The following is a 26,310-nucleotide window of genomic DNA, read 5'->3' as shown; positions in this document are numbered from 1 at the left end:
TTCATTGCCCATGGCTTTTGCTGGAAGGCTGTCCTCACTTGACCCTTGTCATTTCATTAAAAAATATCCAGTGAAGTGAGAGAAAAGTGTAATTGAAACCAATGTACCACAAATAAACTCTTCTTGTTTAGGAAAATTCACTGCTAAGCTTATTGAATGTGGAAGGTGGGTCCTAGTGGGCATGAGATGCATGGAGCCAAATAGACACATTCCTCTGAAAAGAAATGAATGTCACTTTAGCAGTGGGAGCAAATAGAAAGGCAAAAGGGAAGAACAAGCCTGTGAAAGAATACAGCATCAAGCTGAAATCCGACTTGGCAGAAGTAGACAGGACTTATTTATTTTTTTTTTTTTTTGAGACAGAGTCTGGCTCTGTCACCCAGGCTGGAATGCAGTGGCGTAATCTCGGCTCACCACAACCTCTGCTTCCCAGGTTCAAGCGATTCTCCAGCCTCAGCCTTCCAAGTAGCTGGAACTACTGGCGGGCGCCACCATGCCCAGCTAGTTTTTTTTGTATTTTTAGTAGAGACGGGGTTTCACTGTGTTAGCCAGGATGGTCTCGATGTCCAGACCTTGTGATCCGCCCACCTTAGCCTCCCAAAGTGCTGGGATTATAGGTGTGAGCCACCATGCCCTGCCGAAATGAACAGGACTTTTAAAGAACAAGAGAAACATAATATTCAAATTTAAGTTTGGCTTCCTTATGTTGCAGTCAGAGTTTATCTGGCTGATATCCCTATGTCTCCAACTAAAGCCACTCAATGATTTACATACAAGTCACCTTAGGAAAAACAAGGCGAAACAGTCTCTGTCCTGGATTTGGGTTAACACTAAGGAAAAATACCTCAAGATGCAGAATGCAGAACTAAGGTTCACTGAAGCTGGAGATTGAACCAAAGATGACTGGAAGAAAGGTACTCCCTGAAGGATTTGAATAAATCTTGGGGAGAATATTGAGCTTTGCACTGGAATTACAATGGGGATTTAAGGCAAGTTTTTCTAGATATGAAGGGGCATAGGTCCTAAACATATGGCAAGCATTGAGGCTAGAAGGGTAAAGAGGAAGTAATTCTGCTCCTCTGGCAGCTCTTAGTACATTGAGACAGCTAAGTATGGAAATCACTAAGTTACAAGGCAAAAACTGGTTAAAGATAGGAGCCACCCTTTCTGTTCACTCTCGGTAGAGAACTTCATATACTTTATACGGTACATACAAGAGGGGGTGATTTACGGCAATGCTGGACCACCTTACATTGACCCTTGTCAGGTAATCTGTTGGGAAAAGACTGAATTTTTCGAAATTCAGCCACGGAATTAGCTACTTGAGTAGAAATAGCTACTTCTTATTTAGTTGTATTCTTTTATTTAACAAATATCCATTGAGCATCTACTCTTTACCCAGTGCTGTGCCAAGTGCTAGGAGTACGCTTGTGTGTGCACCAACATTGAGACATGACTATGCCATTATGGAACATGAAGTCCAGAGGACGAGGGGGCATCAATCAAAGAATCAAAGGGATATCATATTGTAACTATGACAGAGTTGTGAAGGAGAGGTACATGGCACCAAGAGAGCTTACGACAAGGAGAACTAACCTAGCTAAGGTGTCAAAAAGGCATCCTTCAACAATAGGTATGAGGTAACCAGGCAAAAGGAAATGATTGGGGGATTGGCTTGTGCACGAGTCCTACAACATCCATGAACTGAAACTGAGCTCCTACAGGCCAGTGCTATAGGAGTGGGTTGAGCAGGGAGGGGGCTCATGGTACTACACACAGTCAGAGGGGTACACAGGAGCCAGGACACAGGCCTTGTAAGAGCCATCCATCTTTTTCATAAAAAAACAATGAGAAGCCATTTGGGTGCCTCAAGCAAAATATGGTAACATTTATATTGAAAAATAACTCTAGCTATAGAAGAGAAATGGGTGCAGGGTCATAGTTACCAGATAGATGCAGACGTTTTCAGAAGTTTATGACAGCTTAAAACTAAGTTGATGTCAGTAAAGATGAGAAGAACTAGATTTGATAGATATTCAGAAGATAAATTCAGTATGATGTGGTGACAGATTAAATTCTTAATTTGGGTTTACCTAGAAACCAGCCCTGAGACAGATTCAAGTTGTTTATTTGGAATCTACAGGGCACATTGTTATGGGAGTGGGGAAATGAGACAAAGAAAGGAAGACAGCCAATGAAAAGAGGTGTGAAACCCTCCAGCACAGCAGGCACCCAGAGCTTAGTTCAGTTTGGGAGCAATGTACAGAACACCTGTCTCAGAATTATCCCACCCAAGGGGCAAAACACCTGAGCTATTGATATGCAAAATCCCATCAGTCATTGGTTGAGGGCTGAGGTGGGGGACTTTAATTCCCTGGCACTTCCAGCTGGCCTGCTATGGATTTGGAAAAAGCCTGCTGGAACAGCGATGCAAATGTTGGCTGTTGGAAGTGATCTGGAGCTCACTGCCATGGTGGGGTCCTAGGGATGTGGGTCGAACACAGACTGTATCTGTACACGGGGTGATCATTGCTTCCCAGGGTCCTAGCATCCTGGCCACACGCGAGTCATCTAGAGCCACTCTGTCCAGTAGAAATATGCTGCAAGCCATGTATATAAATTTAAAATTTCTGGTAGCCACATTCAAAAAAGTAATAAGACAAGAAAGCCCATCTGGGCACAGCCCTGAAGGCCAACCCTTTTGGAGGTGCTTCTCATGCAACAGGAATCGTGCTGAAAAAAGTAGGAGTTGAAACCAAGCAGCCAAATTCTGTCATTAAGAAGTGTGTCAGGGTGCAGTGACCAAGAATGGCAAGAAAATCACAGCCTTTGTACCCAATGATGGTCGCTTGAACCTTATTGAGGAAAATGATGAAGTCCTGGTTGCTGGATTTGGCCGCAAAGATCATGCTGTTGGTGATATTCCTGGAGTCCACTTCAAGGTTGTCAAAGTAGCCAGTGTCTCTCTTTTGGCCCTATACAAAGGCAAGAAGGAAAGACCAAGATCATAAATTTTAATGGTGAAAACACTGTAGTCATAAATTTTCATATGCCAAAAAAAGTATTAAGAAACAGGAGAAATTAATTTTCACACTGTATTTAAGCCAGCATCTCCAAAACGTTAACATTTCACCATGTAGCCAATACTCAGTCTTTGAAATCCAGCGTGTATTTGACTCCTACATTGTCTGAATTTGGACTAGCTGCATTACAGGTGCTCTGGAGCCACAGGTGTCTTGTGCTTGCCGTATTGGAAAGCACAGCTTCAGAGTCATCTCGTGGTCTAGCCCGGACCAGAAGGCTGCTCCAGGAATGTTCATTCAGACTTTGATATATTTGCTGTAGCTTCTGTTTACTGAACCAGCAAAGAGGAGATGTAAAAGACACATATGCTTTCAAAGATGTACGTGAGATGACTTGGGTCTCTGTTGTTCCTCTCTGTTCCTCGCAGAAGCTAAAGGCAGTCTATGGAGGAGTCGTGGACGTAAGTGTGGTGGGGGAGAGGTGAGAAGACCAAACAAGCAGCAACCTGTGCCCCTTACCCCCTTCACGGTCAGAGCAGTTTGACTTCCATGTGTGACAGGCAGGCCAAGGCATGGTGGCTTATGCTTGTGATCCTAGCACTTTGGAAGGCTCAGGTGGGAGGATTACTTGGAGCCAGGGGTTTGAGACCAGCCTTGGCAACATAGCATGACCTTGTCTCTATTTATAAAATGAAATCTAATATAATAACCATATGTGGCAGACAATGAGTTTCCCATTATCATCCTCTTCCTTGTTAGCTGGATCTGCCTCTCACAGTGGAGGTGAAAATGCCAGATGCCTCTTTTCCCAATTTTTCTTGCAATTATCATATGGGCTTAATATGTCCAATGGATCATATAGCCAGTGATGAGAGCAAACTGGGTTTTCTGTCTTCTGTCTTTCCTACTATACCATATTTCATTTCCAGGAGGTTCTACATGTGGAAAGGTCCATTCTAAGTTAAGAACAAATAGAATTAAGGGACCCCAGAGTGTAAAAGGGTGTGAGAAAGGGGAATGGGAGAGGATTAAAGAATATAAAGATGTGTGTTTGTGATATGTTAGGACACTTTCTGATGAAAGTTACAGAACTCCTTCTAAGCTTGCTCAAGCACAGTGGGGAATTTATGAAAGGTGAGAGCGTTTTATGGAAACCATGGAAACATCCAGGTCTCAATTCTAATGCCCTCACAACACGCAACTGACTTTCATTGCTCTTCCATTCTGGTCATTGATTTTGTTCTCCTCTCTTATTGCAGCCAAGCTTTCTCTGCTTCCGAGGGCAAATGGTGGAACACAAACATCCACCTATGCTCTCTTCCAGAGGGCAGGCAGACAGCCTCCAGTGCGGCTGGGTCCTAATCCCAAGGGAATTACTGAAGGACTAAATCTGATTAACTGAGTTTATGCTGGAAAGTCAATAGTGTCCTGTTTCCATGGTAATCCCAAGACAGAGGGGAGAGCTATTTCTCAAAATGAAGAGATGTTTCAGAAGGGGGCTGTATAGTTTTCTAGATCTGTCCTAACACATTGCTCCAAGTTTGGTGGCTTAAAACAATAGAATTTTGTTATCTCATGGTTCTGAAGGCCAGAAATCTGAAATCAAGGCATTGGCAGGGTCACACTCCCCCTAAAGGCTGTGGGGAGGACCCTTCCTTTCCTCTTACAGCTTCCGGTGGCTCCTGCTGTTCCTTGGCTGATGGCAACATAATTCTAATCTCTGACTCTGCTTCACATGGCTTCTTCCCTGTGTCTCTTCCATCTCTGGGTCTCAAATTTCCCTCTTCTTTTATTTATGAAGACACCAGTCATTCAATTTAGGGACTACCCTAAATCCAGATGATCTCATTTCAAGGTCTTTAACTTAACTACTTCTATAAAGATTTTATTTCCAAATAAGGTCACATTCACAAGTATTGGGAATAGGATTTGGATATATCTTTTTGGGATATATTCAATTCACTGAGACCAGGTGTGGTGGCTCACTCCTGTAATCCCAGAACTTTTGGCTAAGATGGATTAATATATATTTACAACCAATTGAAGAGTTCTAGCAAAATGTTTCCACTGTCTTCGAATTATCATTTAGCCTGATGTTAGACTATACAGAGTTTTTTTTTTTTAATGGTGTTATACTGCACATGGCCTTCTTCTTCTTCTTCTCCTCCTCCTTCTCCTTCTCCTTCTTCTTCTTCTTCTTGTTTTTCTTCTTCTTCTTTTTTTTTTGGTGAGATGGAGTTTCACTCTTGTTATCCAGGCTGGAGTGCAGTGGCACAATCTCAGCTCACTGCAACCTCCACCTCCTGGGTTCAAGCAATTCATCTGCCTCAGCCTTCTGAGTAGCTTGGACTACAGGTGTGTGCCACCACACCCAGCTGATTTTTTTTTTTTTTTTTTTTTTTTTTTTTTTTTTTTAGCAGAGACAGGGTTTCACCATGTTGGCCAGCCTGGTCTTGAACTCTTGACCTCAGATAATCCGCCCACCTCGGTCTCCCAAAGTGATGGAATTACAGGCATGAGACACCACGCCTGGCCAACCATAGATTCATAGTTAGAAAAAAAAAAAGTAGGCATCTTTTCAGCATACCACTTGGGATCTGTGGATATAACAGAAACTCAAGGCTGATGGAAAAAGATGAAATGTGACTGGAGTGAAGAAACACACGAAGAAAGTGAGTAGAAGAAAATAATCGGAAGGAAAACTAAGTTTCACATGGGTGATAAGTGAAAAAGAGAAAAAAAGGGACACAGAAATGCCACTGACATCTATGATGAAGTAGAGAGTAAGGGCTTGAAGATTTAAAATAAAAAATGAGGAAAGTTATAGTCGAGGAAATATTAAACCAAGTCTACACGTGTAAAATAAAAATTGATGATCCTGAGTATGAGACCTTAAAGAAGGATAAATGGCTCCAGGAGATAGATCTTCTTCTTCCAGTTGTATCTGGTGGAGTCCCTGACACAACTACTGCTTAGAGAAAAAATATATTTCTACAAATTATTGGCCAACTAACCTTTAACCTCTGACTTCTTGGGCTCACTCATCAGCATGCAGATGGGCCAAACTATTTCCCAAGCATACATTATCTTCTGGCATAGTTCAAAGTCTTTGGGAAATTGAATGGACTTTAGCTCAGGTATTTAAACAGATTATATAAGTCACAGGCCATTGAATTAGGAGCCACCTATGGGTTGGCCATTGATCCTTGGTCTATTCATCTGCGTATAGGGGAACTCAGACTGATGGGTCTTATAATATGTGATCCAGGGCTAGGGCTGGAATAAACACAAAGATACACATGTATTATATAGCTATAGATGAATGAAGTGGTGTCCATGCTATTGATATAAAGTAAGGGGTAGTTGAAGACGTGTGCATAGTGAAAATGGCTCATAAAGTCTGAGTTGTGTCCAACATGGCATGGCCCAAGGAGGTGGCCGAGTGGGCTTGGGAAGACAATGAAAAATTCTTAACTGAGGCAGTGTGTGGTGGTTCACTCCTGTAATCCCAGCACTTTGGGAGGCCGAGGGGGGAGGATCACTTGAGGTCAGGAGTTACAGATCAGCCTGGCCAGCCTGGCGAAGTCCTGTCTCTACTAAAAATACAAAAATTCACTGGGCATAATGGCGCAAGCCTGTAATCTTAGCTACTCAGGATGCTGAGGCAGGAGAATTGCTTGAACCCAGGAGGTGGAGGTTGCAGCGAGCCAGCATCAAGCCACTGCACTCCAGCCTGGGCAACAGAGCATACTCCAACTCAAAAAATAATAATAAAAAATAAAAAAAAATCTTAATTGAATATACACACAAGTCCCATTAGGAACCACACTGAGTATGTCACATCTGAGACAGCTGGTCGGGGAGAGGATCACTCTAGCAATTTTAACAAAACTTCATGCTAATCTCAAATAAGACACCAACTGTTAACAAGAATAAAAACAGTTGGATAACATCTAATCATCTCATCTAAGAGGTGGAAGAACGTTTTCCCTTCTCAGTCCTTTAACTGGAAAACTGGCACCATGAATGAGTTAAATTAGCAAGTATGCCAGCACTTTCTTTCATTAATTGGTGTGTTCCATTTTAATTAAAATCATCCTGGCTAATTACTCATTTCACTGTTTGCAGCACCAGCTGAATAAACAGGAGGACACGATGAAGGCAGAAATAAATGCTGCCCTCTCTCTAGTTTATCAACTTTCAATTGCTTTCCCTTTCACATGTAGTGACTCAAGGGAAACGTACATTTAACCTTCTATTCTTGCTTCAAGTATGCGGTTATAGCAGAAAGAGTACGGGCTATGAAACTCATGCATGTGGGTTTGGATGCTGGCTTTGCCATGAACTGTGACAATGAGCAAGTATTTATCATCTCTGATCTTTAAGGTTTCCTATCTAGAAATAGGAATAATAATAGCATGTGCTCATTACCAAGAGTTGATGTGGGGATTGATGGAATAAAATGAAAAACTGGGTACACAATAGGTGCTTAATAAATGTTAGTCTAACTCTGAACTAGAGAAATAACAATGGTTGTTATTGTTATGATATGTTATAGTTACAATAGTACCATAATTAGTAGCCAACTGGTAACTGGGCACTTATTTCCCAGGCACTGTTCTTTTTTTTTGAGACGGAGTTTCGCTCTTGTTACCCAGGCTGGAGTGCAATGGCACGATCTCGGCTCACTGCAATATCCACCTCCTGGGTTCAGGCAATTCTCCTGCCTCAGCCTCCTGAGTAGCTGGGATTACAGGCATGCGCCACCATGGCCAGCTAATTTTTTGTATTTTTAGTAGAGACGGGGTTTCACCATGTTGACCAGGATGGTCTCGATCTCTTAACCTCGTGATCCACCTGCCTCAGCCTCCCAAAGTGCTGGGATTACAGGCTTGAACCACCGCACCCGGCCCCCAGGCACTGTTCTGAGCACTCTGGTATGCTTTAAGTAAAGAGGTCACATGTGTTTACTCATTTAATCCGCTGGCAGCCCTAAAACAGAATTTATTTCTCCTACCTTACAGAAGAGGAAACTGAGGTCTACACAGAAGGAATAACTTGCTTAAGGTCCCAGAATAGGCTGACACTGGAGCTGAGATTCAAAGCTAGGCATCCTGATTCCAGACTCGGCACTCTTGAAATTTCTTTTTTTTATTGTTATGCTTTAAGTTCTGGGGTACATGAGCAGAATACGCAGGTTTGTTACATAGATATCCACGTGCCATGGTGGTTTGCTGTATCCATCACCTCGTCATCTACATTAGGTATTTCTCCTAATGCTATCCCTCCCCTAACCCCCACTCCCTGGTATCCCTCCCCTATTCCCCCACCCTGACAGACCCCGATACATGATGTTCCCCTCCCTGTGTCCATGTGTTCTCATTGTTCAACAACCACTTATGAGTGAGAACATGAGGTGTCTGGTTTTCTGTTCTTGTGTCAGTTTGCTGTGAATGATGGTTTCCAGCTTCATCCAAGTCCCTGCAAAGGATATGAACTAATCCTTTTTCATTGCTGCATAGTATTCCATGGTGTATATGTGCCATGTTTTCTTTATCCAGTCTATCATTGATGGGCATGTGGGTTGGTTCCAAGTCTTTGCTATTGTGAACTGTGCCACAATAAACATATGTGTGCATGTGTCTTTATAATAGAATGATTTATAATCCTTTGGGTATATACCCAGTAATGGGATTCTGGGTCAAATGCTATTTCTATTTCTAGATCCTTGAGGAATCGCCGCACTCAGACTCAGCACTCTTAGCCACTTCTTTACCAAGACTGCAAGGTTGCAAAGAAGACACTGTTGAGTTGTCTGGATGGCAAAATCTAGAGAATTTATAAAATCTAGGGACTGGAGAGATTGTATGTTTTGGAATGTCCATCTAGCCCCCACTTGCCCTTGCCTTTGAACATATTTGCAGGTTCCTGGAACCTTCCAGGTGACCTTTGTTAGGCCAGATGGAAATGGGGACTGAGGCATAGAGTGTCTGTTGTTTTTCTATGTCTGTATCAATCAATTCATGCAGATGTTTCTTGTCAAAATAATGACAGGATACAAAAGAGAAGGTTCACATCCTCCTGGATTTGAGGTAGTTAGCTGTGTTTGCTCCTTACTGCTGTACTTCATTATTATTATTTTGAGACACGGTCTCACTCTGTCAACTAGACTGGAGTGCAGTGGCGCGGTCTTGGCTCAGTGCAACCTCCACCTCCCAGGTTCAAGCAATTCTGCCTCAGCCTCCCAAACAGCTGGGATTACAGGCATGCACCATCACATCTAGCTAATTTTGCACTTTTTGTAGAGATAGGTTTCACCCTGTTGACCAGGCTGGTCTTGAACTCCTGACCTCAAGTGATCCACTCACCTCAGCCTCCCCAAACGGTGGGATTACAGCTATGAGCCACTGTGCCCCCATCCTGTCCTTCTTGAAGCTGATTTGTTTATTGGCTTCGCAGATTTCCTGAGGTCTGTACCTTGCCAATAATTTCTCTTATTCAAGCCAGATATATTTAACTAGGACTCTGAACACAGATACCCTAAAATACACCACTAAGAAGAAGGAAGGGGACAATACCTCCTTTGCTAAGCATCTAACCCCCATACACTGTGTTGCCATGAGTGTGCTCAGATTGACTTCAGCTGGACCAGGCAGGTCTGGACAAGTTCACATAAACAAACAGTTTGGAAGGGAGGCTTTCTGCACTGTCAGAGAGGTCAACCATCTACCCGGCAATTATACTGCTGTCAGATTGTAAATACACATTTGCCAATGCTTCTATAATTGTTCGGAAACAGTCCAGGCTTGTTCATGCAGCGCTGGTTACAGAATGTTAATGGGGAAGCATACCCAACATCTGCTTTCATGGTTGGAGCCAGATTTCTGCCGTTTAAACATATATGGGTATAAAGCAGCAGATCGGGTATTTGCCTCTGCCAAATCTTAGGAAAGAAAAATCCAGCAGCGGTGGACAGTTGCATGGCTGATGGATAGGTCTGGTGTGGGCATCCCATTTTCAACTATAAGAAAGTCTTATTTAAAATGGTTTGGCTCTCTAGAAAGCTAATAAGAACAATCAGATGTGAAATTGCCATCACAGAATTGTGGTTACGTTGCTTGACTCACTTGCCTCTCTGGCATTGTGAAGGATGATTAATATCATAATTAAACAAAAAAAAAATCCTTGCTAACTCTAAAGCATGATATATGGAGATGCTCGTGTAAGAAGCAGAAGATCTCAAGACATGCATTACAGAATGTCCGTCTTTTTGTCTTTTGATTTGGGGCTTCTGCTTTAAATCACCGTTTTTCTGCCCTCATCATCTTGAAATATACATCATTATCCCAATTGGTAGGCATATAAGCCTCTGATATGCCTCAATTTCAGCTGCTCTGGATGGTGACTGCCAAAGCCCACCTCTACCCAGGGCATCCTGTGTGTGTGTCACAGAACCTACATGTAAAGTGTCAGATTGGCCGGGCGTGGAGGCTCATGCCTGTAATCCCAGCACCTTGGGAGGCTACTCTACTAAAAATAAAAAAAAATTAGCCTGGCATGGTGGTAGGCACCTGTAATCTCCGCTACTTGGGAGGCCAAGGCAGAAGAATCGCTTGAACCCTGGAGGTAGAGGTTGCAGTGAGCCAAGATCACACCACTGTGCTCCTGGGTGAAAGAGCCAAGAGCCATCTCAAAAAAATGAAAAAATAAAGTGTCAGATCATCCCCATTTCTAACTGCTTGCAACACTTCAAGTTCAGGTGAATACTCTAGCTACTTTCAGGTGTTGGAGCATATTGGTTAGCTCTGCTGTAGCAAAGTGACTCCAAATTACAGTGTCAGAGAGTTGATACAGAATTTTATTCTTTTCTGATGTAACAGTACCAAGTGAAGAGCCCAGGTTAGGTTACTTTGCTCCACAGAGTCATTCAGCGATTCAAGCTCTGACATCTTTTGGTTCTGCTATTCCCCTAGGAGTTGTCCTCCTTTGTATGGTCAAGGCTGGGTTACAGAAAAGTCCATGTTGCAGCTCATGGAAAAAAGAACTAGAGGTACTCTGGGGAGATTGGCTTATCTCTTAAATTGGAGATGACCTGGAAAGTCAACTTTCACCCATAACCCATTGGCCTAAATTAAGTGCCAGAGTCAACGTGAATGGCAAGAGATCACAGTAATGCTGTCTCTACCTGGAGAGCTCTGGACCCAGCTTCAACTCTACCACCATAGAAGACAGGGAAGATAGGTTTTGATGGATGGCCAGAAGTTTCTGTTACATGGAACAGACAAAAACAAATATTGCTGGCCATTTGGGGTAGCTCACGCCTGTAATCCCAGCACTTTGGGAGACTGAGGTGGGTGGATCACCTGAGGTCAGGCGTTCGAGACCAGCCTGGCCAACACGGTGAAACCCTGTCTCTACTAAAAATACAAAATTAGCTGGGTGTAGTGGCAGGAGCCTGTAATCCCAGCTACTTGGGAGGCTGAGGAAGGAGAATCACTTGAACTCTGGAGGTGGAGGTTGCAGTGAGCCGAGCTGAGGTCATGCCACTGCCCTCAAGCCTGGGTGACAGAGGGAGACTCTATTACACACACACACACACACATGTATATACTACACACACACATATATATACACACATATACACACACATATATATTACACATATATATTACACACACACATATATATACATACACACACACGTGTGTGTGTGTATATATATATATCTCCTCCTACAAATTAGGTAAATGCCACATGGTCATATATTAAAAAAAATCTTTATTAAGGGCTTACTATGTGCCCAATATTCTTTCTAATATGTGTAAGAAAAATATGATTAACATACTGTGGGTGAAAATATGCAACACTATAAACGTATTTTTACACTTTTGAAAGACTTTTAGTTTTTGAGACAATAGAAGGCAACTGGAAAAGAGGCAAGATTCTACCTCCATCCTACAGAAAAAATATTCACACCTGTCAAATTCCAACAGCAGGCATCATTGTAGTTCTGTGGAGAAGCGCACACAACATTCTCATGGCTAGTTCTTTGTCTCTTGGTCTCGTAAATCATAACTTGCTTGTAGCATTTTTGTGAGCCTTCAGGAATAACTCTTCAGAGGATGGTAGTACATCATTAAGATTAAATTCAACCTCAAAGGTGGGTTTTTCTTCCAAAATAATAAAGGCCACCAACACTGCAAGGTTTGCAGTCATTCCTTTGATCTGGTAAGTGACCCCATTTTCAGGGTTTGTGTACTCAAAGATATGATAAATAAAACAGTGACTGAACTGTGTGACGTAATGCTGGACATGGACATGTGGGTGCAAGAAATAGGCCAGAGGCACCAGGAAGACATCCTTAACTTCAGCAGGATTCGGCTGGGCCTGGAAGTTGTGGTCTATGAAACCCACAAATGGAGTTATCAGTTTATCTGTCTGAAAGCAGAAAAAAAATACAAATTAAGAAGTGAGGTGATATTGTTTCAAATACTAAAATCATGCCACTTCTAGGTGAGCTAAGCAAATGCACCGAACCTGGGAGAAGGGGAAGAAAGCTGACTCTGGAGGAAGTTTGTGTGCCCCACAAAATGGGAGTCAACCTACCCTTCCTGAGGCGGCATCTATGAGAGGCCTCTGAAAATGATTTCTTTTTTTTTTTTGAGACAGAGTTTCGCTCTTGTTACCAGGCTGGAGTGAAATGGCGCGATCTTGGCTCACCGCAACCTCCGCCTCCTGGGTTCAGGTAATTCTCCTGTGTCGGCCTCCCAAGTAGCTGGGATTACAGGCACGCGCCACCGTGTTCAGCTTTTTTTGTATTTTTAGTAGAGACGGGGTTTCACCATGTTGACCAGGATGGTCTCGATCTCTTGACCTCGTGATCCACCCGCCTCGGCCTCCCAAAGTGCTGGGATTACAGGCGTGAGCCACCGCACCCAGCCAAAAATGATTTCTTATATGAACAAAAAGTAGTACAAACTTTTGGAATGGCAATTTGGCAGTATCATAAAAACATGCTCCCTATGACCTGCGAATTGCATTTGTGTATCCGTATGATAAATTCCTACCGGTCAGAAAAGACGCAAGTTTAAACCTGAAGCATTACTTTCTACAACAGCCCAAAATTCGAAAGCTGTCACTCTTCAATTTATAGGCATTGAAGTTACATAAATTATGGTTATATCCGTAAAATAGGATACTATGTAGCTTTTAAAAAGAATGGGATAGACACCATTCCTTCTTAGTAAAGAAAAAAATGTGCTATGCTTATGAACAGAAAAGTGATAGAATACTGGTTATGACATATTCCCATTTATTGAAAAAATTTATATAGATGTATATACACACACATATATAATTATGTGTCTTATATATACAATTATATGTGAACTATTTTATATGACATACATGTTTATATTACATGGGAGGCGGATTTCTGTTTACAACCACAACTGCTTGCAAATGAACATGAGTGGCCAGGTGCGGTGGCTCGCGCCTGTAATCCCAGCACTTTGGGAGGCCGAGGAGGGTGGATCACCTGAGGAGGCAGGAGTTCGAGACCAGCCTGGCCAACATGGTGAAACCCCATCCCTACTAAAAATTACTAAAATTAGTGTGGTGGCATGTGCCTGTAGTTCTAGCTACTCAGGAGGCTGAGGCAGGAAAATTGCTTGAACTCAGGAGGCGAAGTTTGCAGTGAGCAGAGATCAAGCCACTGCACTCCAGCCTGGATGACAGAGCGAGACTCCATCTCAAAAATAAAAATAAGAAAGCAAATGAACATGAGTGCTGTCAAACGAAAGACTATTTTGTTGTACTGGAAACCCTGAGAGGGAGGCCTGGGGCTGAGACAGGATGTGGGAACTGATAAGAGCTGCCTGATTTTGCATTAGAAAGTGAGAAGAATTCCTGCAGCATCCCAAGAGAAAGTGGGTGGGAACAGCCGGAGAGCCAGACGCATGGTGAGGCTGGGATCTGTCAGGCTTGCAGAATGTTCTCAGAGGGACAGCCAAAGTCAGGAAAGCAAATGTAGGAAGAGAGACAACCCAGACCATTAACCAAAATAATGGTGAAAGTCAACACGTGGACCAGGAGAAGATAACAGGAACGGAGACTTCATATGTCCTTGGGGCAGGAAATCTGGGGTCATTAAGTTACCCCAGGGCAGAGGCAACATTCTACCAGCACCTAATACTATGCCTGGCTTTGGTTAAATGCTTAGTCTCTGAACACAGAGTTTTTCAGAGGGGATTCTAAGATAAGGACTCATATGCAAGTGATTTTTAAAGAAAGTGCTTTTTTTCTGCTTTTAGACAGATAAACTGCAAGTGATTTTTAAAGAAAGATACAGGTAAGGGGAGCAGAGAAGCAAGGCTCATGAGGGAAGAAAGCTGGCAAGGACACCATGGGGTATTCTGGACTGTAAATTACTATGCAGTTTGTCCCACATGGAGATAAGGGAGCTGGGATTTCATGCACCTCAGCCCCAGTCAGTCACTGGTTAAGGACTGCCTACCCAGAAGTAAATTCACAGGCATTCCCAGCTCTCTGTGCAGGACACATGGCAAGGTGGCTCCAGTACCAAGGGTACCAGTATTCAGAAGAAAGCTGCAGGTACTGTCAGAGACATTTGAACCAGAGCAACTCCATCTTGAATAGGGGCTGGGTAAAAGAAGGCTGAGACCTACTAGGCTGCATTCCCAGGAGGTTAGGGCATGCGTAGTCACCAGATGAGACTGAGATACAGGTCATAAAGGCTTTGCTGACGAAACATAAAGACCTTGGCCAGGTTCAGTGGCTCACACGTGTAATCCCAGCACTTTGGGAGGCTGAGGTGAGTGGATCATGAGGTCAAGAGTTCAAGACCAGCCTGGACAATATGGTGAAACCCCATCTCTACTAAAAATACAAAAATTAGCTGGTTGTGGTGGTGCATGCCTGTAGTTGCAGCTACTCAGGAGGATGAGGCAAAAGAATCACTTGAACCTGGGAGGTGAAGGTTGCAGTAAGCCGAGATTGCGCCATTGCACTCCAGCCTGGTCAAAGGGGGAAATTTGGTCTCATAAAAAACAAACAACAAAAAAGAAAGAAACAAACAAAAAAAAAACACATGAAGACCTTGCAGTAAAGAAGCCAGTCAAAATCCACCAAAGCCAAGATGGCAATGAGAGCAGCCTCTGATCATCCTTGCTGCTCATTATATACTAAGTAGAATACATTAGAAAGTTAAAAGACACTCCCACCACCACCATGACAGACTACAAATGCTATGGCAATGTCAGGAAGTTATCTTATATGTCTAAAATGGGGAGGAACCCTCGGCTCTGGGAATTGCCCAACGCTTTCCTGGAAAACTCACAAATAACCCACCCCTTGTTTAGCATAGGACCAAGAAATAACCATAAAAATGGCCAGGCAGCACCACATGTAGCCATTCTTTTGTTCCTTTACTTCTCTAATAAACTTGCTTTCACTTTGCTGTATGGACTCACCCTATGAGATCCAAGAACCCTCTCTTAGGGTCTGGATCAGGACCCCATCCGGTAACAGTGAGTTATCAGAAGCCCTGGGCTGGTAAGAGGAATATGAAGGGGCCTGGATAGACGGTAAATATTCATGGTGGTTGCTGCTACCTCTTAGTGATCACAACTTATGGGCACCTAGTCTAGTTCCCAACACCCTGTGATTTCTTACAACAATCTAATCTCAAAAAAGCCTTAACAACTACAATTAGCTGCTCATACTCCTGGGTACAAATCAGAGACCTTTGTAAAAAGAGGCACATAAATGTCTGACAAAAGGAAAACAGGGGTGGGGGTTGCGGAGTCACAGCCTGCCTGGAGGGTTTACATAGGGGGTGGGAGGGTTTACATGGGGGTGGGAGGGTTTACACAGGGGGTGGGAGGGTTTACATACAGGGTGCGGAAAGCACCCTTCTCCTCCCAACTATGATCTCCAGCAAATTCCCCTGCGTGGAAAAAGCACTTCAGGTTAAGAACCACATAGATTAGGTTATGCTTAGAATTTTCAATAAATGGCATTTTTTGTGGTACATTTTAAAGATTAGCGAGGGCCAAAAAACACAGCAACTCTCCCTGGAATTTCCAAACACAGACCTTTCTTTAAAGCCTTTGTTTATTCTAATCTCTCAATCATGCTATTTTAGAAATCTCCTGTTCCAGGAGTGTCTGGCCCCCAGGAATCTCCCAGAAACACATTTTCCTGTCACTGCAGCTTGATTCTATCCACCCACACGCGGAACTCAGTAGCATCTGGGGACCTTGGGAATGGAGTTAGTCTCATTTTGGAAACTTTTAATCAGTATAGCTAAATTTGTTAATTGATTTCTAAAGTAAATCTTCCAAATGCTGGTAGATTTTGAGAACCTGAAAATCTTCCCTGAACTGAAAAGAGCTCCCATTAGAAAACCAAAGAGAAAAGGAAGCGATTGCCACATTTCCTGTGTGATCCCATGCCTCTACCTCTCTTTTATACACACACACTTAGAAAACATTTATTGAGTAGCCACTAGCTTCTTGCAAACAAAATCAGCCTTGAGTGCTGACCTTTCTATTTTTAAAAAGAACCTAATTAAGAATGATGTTTCTCAGCATCGCTGATCTTCAAAACACTGTAGCACCAAGACTTTCGTCAAATGGAACATAAAGGATGATCTAACCCACTGGTTTTCTAACTGTTAAGCAACAGTGAGACTGTTCTTTTGAAATAAAAACTTACCCGAAAGCCCAATATATAAAACATTAAAAGTTCATTCCTACCTCTGATATCATGTGATGAGAGCACTTCACCTCCATGGTGTTCTCAAATTATGGCCCCAGTTCAACAATGAGAAAAATATCAGACAAACCAAAATTGGGGAACATTCTACAAAATACCTGACCACTATGCCTCAAAACTGTCAGTTTCATGAGATTAAGAAAGTCTGAGAAACTATCACAGACCAGCGGACTAAGGAGACATGACCATAAAATACAATACAGTGTCTTCGATGAGATCCAGGACCAAAAGGAGGACATGAGTAGAAAAACTAGCAAAAAGCAAATCGAGCGTGGAGTTTAGTTCAGAGTATACTGACACTGGTTTCTTAGTTGTGACAAATGGACCGCAGTGATATAAGATGACAACCATAGGGAAACTAGGTCTCGGGTACACCAGAACTTTCTGTACTAAATTCATGACTTTTCCATCAATCTACAGCTATTCTTTAAAACATTTATGCAAGAAAAATCCTGTTGCCCAAGATCAAACTTCTAAATACGATATTTACCCTTTCCAAAGTCAGTTAGTACAACAACGAGGTTGTGGTGAACAGATACCAAGTAAGATCTGAAGCTGAGCACAGTGGTTCACACCTGTAATCCCAGCACTTTGGGAGGCTGAGATGGGAGGATCGCTTGAGACCAGGAGTTCAAGACCAGCCTCATCAACATAACGAGACCTCCATCTCTACAAATAATAAAATAAAAAAGAAAACAAGATCTGGTTATATTGGCTCCAAAATTCATTTTTAAAAATATTTTATATGTTTTTGTGTATATTATACTATCAAGGAAATCATCATTTTAACACAAAGGCAGTTATGAATAGTACGAGTTTTTAAATAGCTTGCCTAGTGATTTCATGGTTCTATTCAATTAATGCATTGCAGAGAGGCTTTATTCTATGGTATGTAGAAAAATGAGTATCTTTATGGCAAAAGTAATGCATTGGAGGTCTTCAAGGGGCTAAAATTCAGCATATAGCATGTTGGAATGTGTGTTATTTTTCAAATGACCTCTCACAATCAATGTATATTGGAGAAAAAAATGTGAACCAAACGCTAGTAATTTTGAAGCATCCCAGTTTGAAATCCACTGAGGGAAGTTCAACCCTTTTATTTCTGGATGGGAAAGAGGGGCCCAGAGAGGCAAAAGCGGTTTCCCACAGCCACTCAGCTCATGAGGGGCAATGTCGATAGGAGAACCTGGTCTCTTGACTCTACCTATAGTTCTCTTTGGTGTTATGTTTGGAAAATGTGGAATCCTGAGAATAGTAGATCCACCTGGCGGGGTGCTTCTGAGAGTCTGAGAAAACCCTTACATCAAGAAGACATGGCACCAGGCAGCAGACAACTTCCACTTGATGAGGACGCAGCCCCACTTCCTCCTGGGCTTCTCGGAGAGCCGTAGCTGCATCATCTTTGTCTGTAGGTTCTTGCTTACCTCCAGGGAAGCAAACTTCTCCAGGAGCCCTTCTTAGCTAGATATAGAAAGAACAGAGCCACAATGTGGGATTCTAATTTTGGAACTATTTACTCATTCAACAAATACTGAACTATTCTGTACCAAAGACCATTCCTACCCAGTTGTGGTAAGTGGTGAACAAGACCCCCACCTCCCAAAAATGTGTTTCCTTGAATCCTTTTTAAGAAATTAACCTCAAATTTTTATCACTGCTAACTATTATTTTATTTGCCTCCAAAAGATACCACACACTGTATTAGTCTGTTCTTGCACAGCTATAAATAAATAGCTGTGATTTATAAAGCTATTTATAAATCTGGGTGATTTATAAAGAAAAGAGGTTTAGTTGGGTCACAGTTCCACAGGCTGTATAGGGAGCATGATGCTGGCATCTGCTCGGCTTCTGGGGCGACCTCAGGAAACTTACGATCATGGCTGAAGGTGAAGGAGGAGCAAGCACTTCACATGGCTGGAGCAGGAAGACGAGAGATGGAGGGGAGGTGCTACACTTTAAACAACGATATCTCATGAGAACTCACTCACTGTGAGAACACCAAGGAGGAAATCCAGCTACGTGATCAAATCACCTCCCACCAGGCCCCACGTCCAATACTGGGGATTACAACTGAACGTGAGATTTGCATGGGGACAGAGATCCAAACCATATCACACACACACAAACAGATTGACACTGCTAGGGGGAAAAAGCTGAAGAAATAATATAAAGGGCAATCTTATCAACAGATAATTTTGTCCAGTCCTTTATTGGGTGCTTATCATGCTCTGGGCATGTTGTTTCACAAAGATTTTTCCCACTGGGTCCTCAGAACAGTTCCATAAGCTACTAATTTTTAAGGAGGTGAAATTCAGATAAAATTAAGCATTTTAAAGTGAAACATCAGAGACATTTAATACATTTACAGTGTTGTACAATCATCCCTACTATCTCATTTCACAGTGTTCTCATCATCCCAGAAGGAAATTCCAAACAACAGTTGATTCTCATTCTCCTCTCCCTCTGTCCCTGCTTTCGGTCTCTGTAGATTTACCTAGTCTTGACTTTTATGTCTGGTATTTTCCCTTCACATAATGTTTTTGAGGTTCTTCATGTTCTATTGGGTATTGGTACTTCCTTTTTTATAGCTGAATAGTATTCTATTGTATATATATATCAGTTTGTTTATCCACTCATGGATTGATGGGCAGGTAAGCTTCTCTTACACTATTATTATTTCCACTTTCAGACAAGGGAACTTAGGCTCACAGAGGCAAAATAACCTGACCAAGTTTACTCAATGAGATGGAATATAAACCAGTGTTCAATGTATGAGCCTGTGTTTTTAATCAGCACAACATACATTTATGAAAAGTTGAGTAAGACACAGAAAATATGGGTCCGTGAGCTATTAGCATTGTGTTGTCATCTATGTTTATCTTTGTGCGTGTTGGCAAAGGAATAGAGGACTCTCCTTTCCCCACATTTCCGCCTTCCTTGATTCCATTCCTTCCTGCCTTTAGGAGAACTGACAGTGCCTCCACCTGTAGCATCCTAAAATTAACCCTCTTATCTCTGTCTTTAAAATTATTTTTCTGGTATCTTGGGCAGAACTGGAAAGGCACAAACCCTCCGCTCTTCTCTCTTCTGCAGGACCGAATATCTCAGCAAACTGGCCTCAATTTCTTTTATGCCCACTTGTGCTCAGTACCCACTCTCCTTTCTCTTCTGAATCATCAAGGAGCCCTCAGGCTCAGCAAGAGTCCTGGGCCTGCCTCTTTCCAGCTGTGTGCAATGGGATAATGACAGTATGCTCCTCACAGAGCTGTGAAGATGGCTCCATGGAGATGGAGTAGATGCACAGGAATGGTACCTGGCCATATTAAATATTTAATAATGAGAACTTGTAAGGTCAGTTCTGGACATTTAGAAGCTCAATCGAGAAATCATGTTGGCTTGTTTTAGCACCTGGGCCAATATATCTATATAAGGATAAACTAGATGCCTGCAATGGTCTGAATGTTTATTCTCCCACGAATCCGTATATTGAAATCCTCACTCCTAAAGTGATGATATTAGGAGGTGTGACCTTTGGGAGGTGGTCAGGTCATGGGGGCAGAGCCCTCATCAATAAGATTAATATCCTTAAAAAGAGGCCCCTTGGGCTGGGCGCAGTGGCTCAAGCCTGTAATCCCAGCACTTTGGGAGGCCGAGGTGGGTGGATCACGAGGTCAAGAGATCGAGACCATCTTGGTCAACATGGTGAAACCCTGTCTCTACTAAAAATACAAAAAATTAGCTGGGCATGGTGGCGCATGCCTGTAATCCCAGCTACTCAGGAGGCTGAAGCAGGAGAATTGCCTGAACCCAGGAGGCCGAGGTTGTGGTGAGCCAAGATTGCGCCATTGCACTCCAGCCTGGGTAACAAGAGTGAAACTCTATCTCAAAAAAAAAAAAAAAGAGGCCCTTTTTCCCTGTGAGGACACAGTAAAAAGTGACTATCTTTGAACTGGAACTGGGCCCTCACCAGACACCAAATCTTCTGGCAGCTTGTCTTGGACTTTCCAGCCTCCAGAACCGTGAGAATTAACATCCGTCGTTTATAAGCCACCCAGTCTAAGGTATTTTGTTATAGCAGCTTGAGAGGACTAACACAAAGCCATGATAAACTTTCTGACATTCTATAGTTTACAGCCTCATTTTGGCAAGCCTTAAAAAAAATTTTTTTTAAGACCTTCTGTGCTGATAAATCAGGAACATTGCAGAAATTGCTGCCGTAGCTAAATCCTCAGACATCTTCACATCAATTATAGTCTTGAGAACAGGTAAAAAGAAGGCTGATGGACATATTTCTACTACCTTGAACATTCACCACCCACTGCAAATATGTCTCACCAAATGCCTAAGAAATACACCTAATGTTACAACAACTCTGAAAAAGTGCTTTATTGTTGGCATGTTCACCTCTAAGGCAGCCAGGGACAGAGGCACCTCCAAGCAGTCATCAGGTTTGACAGAAATACAGACCTGATGTACTGCCTATTTCAAATGTACAGTCATGTGTTGCTTAACAACAGGGACACATTCTGAAAAAGGCATTAGGCAATTTCATCATTGTGTAAACAACACAGAGTGCACTTGCACAAACCTGGATAGTATAGACTACTACAAACCTAGGCTACATGGTGTAGCTACTGCTTCCGAACTACAACCTGTATACCATTTGACTGTTTCAGATATTGCAGGCAACAGTAACATACTGGTAAGTAGGCCAAAGTCCCAGCTGGCAAGGAGAGAGCCTGCATTCAATATGGACAGCTAGCTTCACAGCCTCGGCTGCTAACTTCTATGCTCTAGTAGTTTTACATTATACTTGGGGTGGGATAGTCTAAAATAGTGGTCCTTGGTGGGGGCAATTTGGCACCCCCAATCCCTGCCAGGAGAGTAAGCAATGTCTGAAGGTATCTGTGGTGTATGTGCTACTGGCATACTGGAGGAATGTGTGTGTAAGCTTGTGTGTATGTGTGTGTGTGTGCGCGCACGCGTGCACTACTGGCATCTGGTCAGTAGAGGCCAAGGATGATGCTACACACCCCACATCACACAGGACAGCCTCCACACCAAAGAATTATCCAGCCCCAAATGCCAATAACACCAAGGTTAGGTAACCCTAGTCTGAAAGCATTTTAAACCACGTGCTAGCTAAATCCTTCATTTCCTCTGCCAAACTTCTCCAGAACACCATGGTATCCAGGGACTTGTGGTTGTGCGCCTCTGACATCACAATTTTGAAAGTCCATTTGAGAATTTTGGCTTCAAAATGTATACAAGTGACAACATTTCATGAGATTTTCTGATGCCCTGAGATTTAAGGGTGGGAAACTTTTGGTCCACCTACCTTGTCTGACCGGACGGTGAATAACAAATGGAGATTTCCTTCTTTAGCCACCAATGGCAAAAGGATGGAATATTTGTTATATGGCAAGTGAGAATATTTGCTTCCAATATCACACTTCCTTAAGCGGGCCTTAGCATCATCTAGCCAACTGTTTCTAAAATAAAAACAAACGAGACAGACATTTTAGTAAGCAGAGTGATGGCAGAAAGCTTATAGTCTTGCCTCTGTTTCTGCTTTGTTGTGTATTTAGGAGTTTGCCATTTCTGACTCTCCGTACTTTTCAATAGCACAACAGAAATAGTAGTATCTAAATTGCATGGTTGTTTGCAAGATGAAAATGACAAACCTTCTCAGCACACAGTTTAGTACACAGGTTCACTTTGAAACATAAAGTGTGGTCAAATGTTTTTTTTAGGTAATGCAATAGTTGAATTTTAAAATCCATAGTTATATTCAGAGAAGACAGATGTGCTGAAAAAGTCATTGTTGAGGCTGGAAGACTACATTCTGTCAGCCTGGTCCTTAGGTTCTCAAACTCCTACGTCTTCAACTTCCTTATGACAATGGTTCCCAAACTTCAGCAGCAACAGAATCACCTGGAGGGCTGGCTACCACACAGACTGCTGGGTTTAGTCCTAGACTGTGAGTCAGTAACTCTGGTGCAGGGCCTGAGAATTAGGATTTGTATCAAACTCCCACTAGTGTTGCTGACGGTGTGGACAGGGGAACACACATTGAGAACAATTTCCCAGTAATACACAAATATTGGGATTTATAACCACAAATGGTACCATTCCTATGTGGACTTGTTTTTGTCCTTTTGACGGATGTGTTTTGTTGCTAGTTCGTATAGTGGGTTGAACAGTGTCCCCTCACCCCCAAAATTCATGTCTACCCTAAGTTTCAGAGTGTGACTTTATTCAGAAATAGAATATTTGCAGATGTAATTAGTTTAGAGTGACCTCTAAATTCAATGACTGCTGTCCTTATAAGAAGCAGAAACGAGCCAGGTCGGGGCTCACACCTATGATCCCAACACTGAGAGATTGAAGTGGGAGGATTGCCTGGGCCCAGGAGTTTGAAACTAGCTTGGCCAACATAGTAAGACCCAGTCTCTACAAAGGAAAATAAATAAAGCAAGCAAGCATAAATTAGCTGGGGTACGGGACATGCAAACTGTATTCCCAGCTACTTGGGGGGCTAAAGTGGGAGGATCACTTGAGCCCCAGAGTTCAAGGCTGCAGTGAGCCATAATTGCATCATTGCACTCCAGCCTAGGTGACAGACTGAGACCTGACTCAAAAAAAAAGAAAAGAAAAAACATGGGGACATGCACATACGGAAGGAGACCATGTGAAGATGGCGGCAGAGTTTGAAGTAATGCCAGAAACCACCAGAAACTGGAAGAGGCAAGCAAAGATCACCCCTGGAGCCTTCTGAGGGACAGTGGCCCTGCCAACACCTTGATTTTGGACTTCCAGCCTTCAGGACCATGAGGCCATTTGTATTGTTTTAAACCACCCAGTGTGTGGCACTGTGTTATGGGAGCCCTAGAAAGGAACAGTTGGATTTACTTTTTCCGTGGGAAGGCAGTTTTGCATAGTGGGCAGAATCAGATGTGTAAGATGCCCAGAATTGGCTTCAGATGTATATAGGAGGCCTGGCGTGGTGCTTCATGCCTGTAATCCCAGCACTTTGAGAGGCTGAGGCAGGTGGATCACTTGAAGTCAGGAGTTCAAGACCAGCCTGGCCAACATGGTGAAACCCCCCCCCTCCCCGTCTCTACTAAAAATACAAAAAGTAGCAGGGCACCATGGCTCAGGCCTGTAATCCTAGCTACTCAGTAGATTGAGGCAGGAGAATTGCTTGAACCTTGGAGGCAAAGGATGCAGTGAGCTGAGATCGCCTACTGCATTCCAGCCTGGGCAACAGAGCAAGACTCTGTTTTTAAAAAAATGTTTATAGAATAACTTCTCTGAGTTTCATCTCCACTTGTGTCAGGCTTGAGGATATTTATGAAGATTAAATGATGCAGTTCATATACTGTGGCTGGCACACAGCTGGTCCTCAGTGAATGGTAACCACTGTTATAAATCTCCCCATCATTAGATAAGCAGTTGTTTCCAAGAGGTATTTGCTATTTTTTGCCTCCTCCTGGATTGCAGGGTGCTCACCAGATGTGGTTGGGTAACAGCAGTGGCTTTCAACAGCCGAATGGCCTGGAAAGAATCACTGAAAGCTGGCATGGGGGAATTGCACAGTGCATCTCATGTACCCAGGTCCGCCTCCAGAAAAGGAAACTGTGGGCTGGTGGCTTTTAACAACCCAGAAACCGCATAACTGCCCAGAGAAACCAGCAGAAGTGAAAGGCTGCAAAAACGTATCTGTCTACCTTAGGGCCTAGCTGCTGCGGTAATCACCATCAAGACAGGAACAGCAGTAGCGGCCACCCCGTTCTGAGCATGGTCTCACTTTCCATGTTTTTCACTTTATTCTCACAACAGATCGGCCAGTCACCTCCAGGCTCAGAGAGGTTATGTAACTGACAGACCCAAGGTCACAATTGGAAGTAGCCACCGAGGGACTTGAATCCGGGGCTGCCTGGTGCGGGCTGTGCCACCCTCGGGGGTCCTTGGGTCCAACCCTGGAGACCCGGATTTCAGAAGAGCCAAACCAGGAAGAGAGAAGCGTTTTGCCCTCGGGGAAGGGGAATAGCGTGTGTATGAACCATAGTGGCTAAAGCCGGCTCTGTTCCCAGCTAGAGCAGGTGCAAAGGTTCGGGGACCCTGCGGGCTGCCAGAGGCGAGTGCTCCGGTCCGGGGCTCGTGGGTGAACTGGCGGGAGCTGCAAAATCAGAGCCGGCCAAAAGGCCTCAGTGGCCCCCGCTGCGATTAAGGCCGGGCCTGGTCAAGCTCGGGGTGCCAGGGCCGGAAAAGGCTTTACCTGACTGACTCCTGGGGAGGACCAGGTCGTGACATTGTCCTGGGGAATGTTTGTTTCCGAAAGAACTCCTCGTAGCAGCTCGGCCGGAGGTGCTTGCGCAGAGCAGCTCTGGGCCTGGGACTCCGCCTAAAGCCAGAAGGAGAGGCGGGAGCTTAGAACAGGAGGCGGGGTCTGGGGCGGAGACGGGGATCGGGGCGGTGCTAGAGCAGGGGCCCGGGGCAGGGATCGAGGCGGGGCGTATGGCCAGAGGCGGAACTAGAGGTGGGGAGGGGCGCGGGGCGGGGCTTACGGCCGGGTCTCCCAGGTTGCGCAAAGCTGCCTCTGCCCTGCTCCTCGGGTTTCTATAGAAGCAAGAGGCATAGAAGGAGTTGTGGAATTTACAGCTGAAGAATTAAAAAAAAAAAAGTGAAATTATAGTGCTGGTGAAGTGATGGGATTTTACACTCTCATCCACTGTTGCTGGAAGGTTAAGGTGATTCACTCTATTTTTCTGAACTGCTGCTGTCAGCACCTGTTTACTCACCACGTGTATGCACTGGGTAGAGATCCCACGGCTAGCCCTAAGACACGTGGAGCTCACAGTCAAATGGTAGAAACAGAAATCAATCACATAGGGCTGGGTGCAGTGGCATATGCTTGTAATACCAATTTATTGGGAGGCCAAGGTACGAGGATCACTTGAACCCAGGAGTTCAAGCCCAGCCTGGGCAACATGGTGAAACCCAGTCTCTACAAAATTAAAATTAAAAATTAGCCAGGCGTGGTGGCATGCATCTGTTACTCAAGAGGCTAGTTACTCAAGAGCCTGAGGTGGGAGGATCTCTTGAACCCAGGAGGTTGAATCTGCAGTGAGCTGTGATTGGGCCACTGCACTCCAGCCTGGCAACACAGGAAGACCCTGTATCAAAAATAATAGTAAGAAGAAGATAAAAAGGTTTTAAAGCAAAAAATAATCACACGATAAAGCAGAGGCCTTTGGTCCTTCCAGAGCATGTGAAGGAGAAATATGACCTGCTGAGAAATACTGAGTGTATGATAAATTATATTGTTATGCTAAGAACAATGGCAAGGAAAACCTAGCTGCTCCCTTCCCAAGTGGAAAACTACTTGGGGCATTCTAAAGGGGCAAAACAGTATATGTACATCGCGCACTGGTTAAAACAATTCTTTAGGCATGTGATATGTGACCCTGCACCCATGGTGCCCTCA

At 43.5% G+C, this 26,310-nt stretch overlaps 1 protein-coding gene across 3 annotated transcripts; it reads right to left on the bottom strand.

Moving 5' to 3' along the window:
• Nucleotides 1-337: 337 nt before the first annotated feature.
• Nucleotides 338-25,205, bottom strand: NUDT7 (nudix hydrolase 7). 3 transcript variants are annotated; one of them, XM_078358392.1, is made up of 4 exons: nt 25,102-25,205; nt 22,159-22,312; nt 18,123-18,281; nt 338-2,975 (listed from the first exon to the last, which is right to left on the bottom strand). In XM_078358392.1, exons 1-4 carry the CDS (start codon nt 25,134-25,136, stop codon nt 2,715-2,717), a joined length of 609 nt encoding a protein of 202 aa, XP_078214518.1. In that variant the 5' UTR covers nt 25,137-25,205; the 3' UTR covers nt 338-2,714. The 3 variants fall into 3 exon arrangements, with proteins under 3 accessions (XP_078214518.1, XP_035137750.1, XP_002761231.1); XM_035281859.2 differs by lacking the exons at nt 338-2,975; nt 18,123-18,281 and adding exons at nt 11,787-12,461; nt 18,621-18,734; XM_002761185.6 differs by lacking the exon at nt 338-2,975 and adding an exon at nt 11,787-12,461.
• Nucleotides 25,206-26,310: the final 1,105 nt, after the last annotated feature.

This window comes from Callithrix jacchus, chromosome 20 (assembly GCF_049354715.1).
Source record: "Callithrix jacchus isolate 240 chromosome 20, calJac240_pri, whole genome shotgun sequence".
Classification (NCBI taxonomy): Eukaryota; Metazoa; Chordata; class Mammalia; order Primates; family Cebidae; genus Callithrix; species Callithrix jacchus.
Note: the sequence above shows the minus strand (reverse complement) of the source record. Positions and strands in the feature narration are given on the sequence as shown.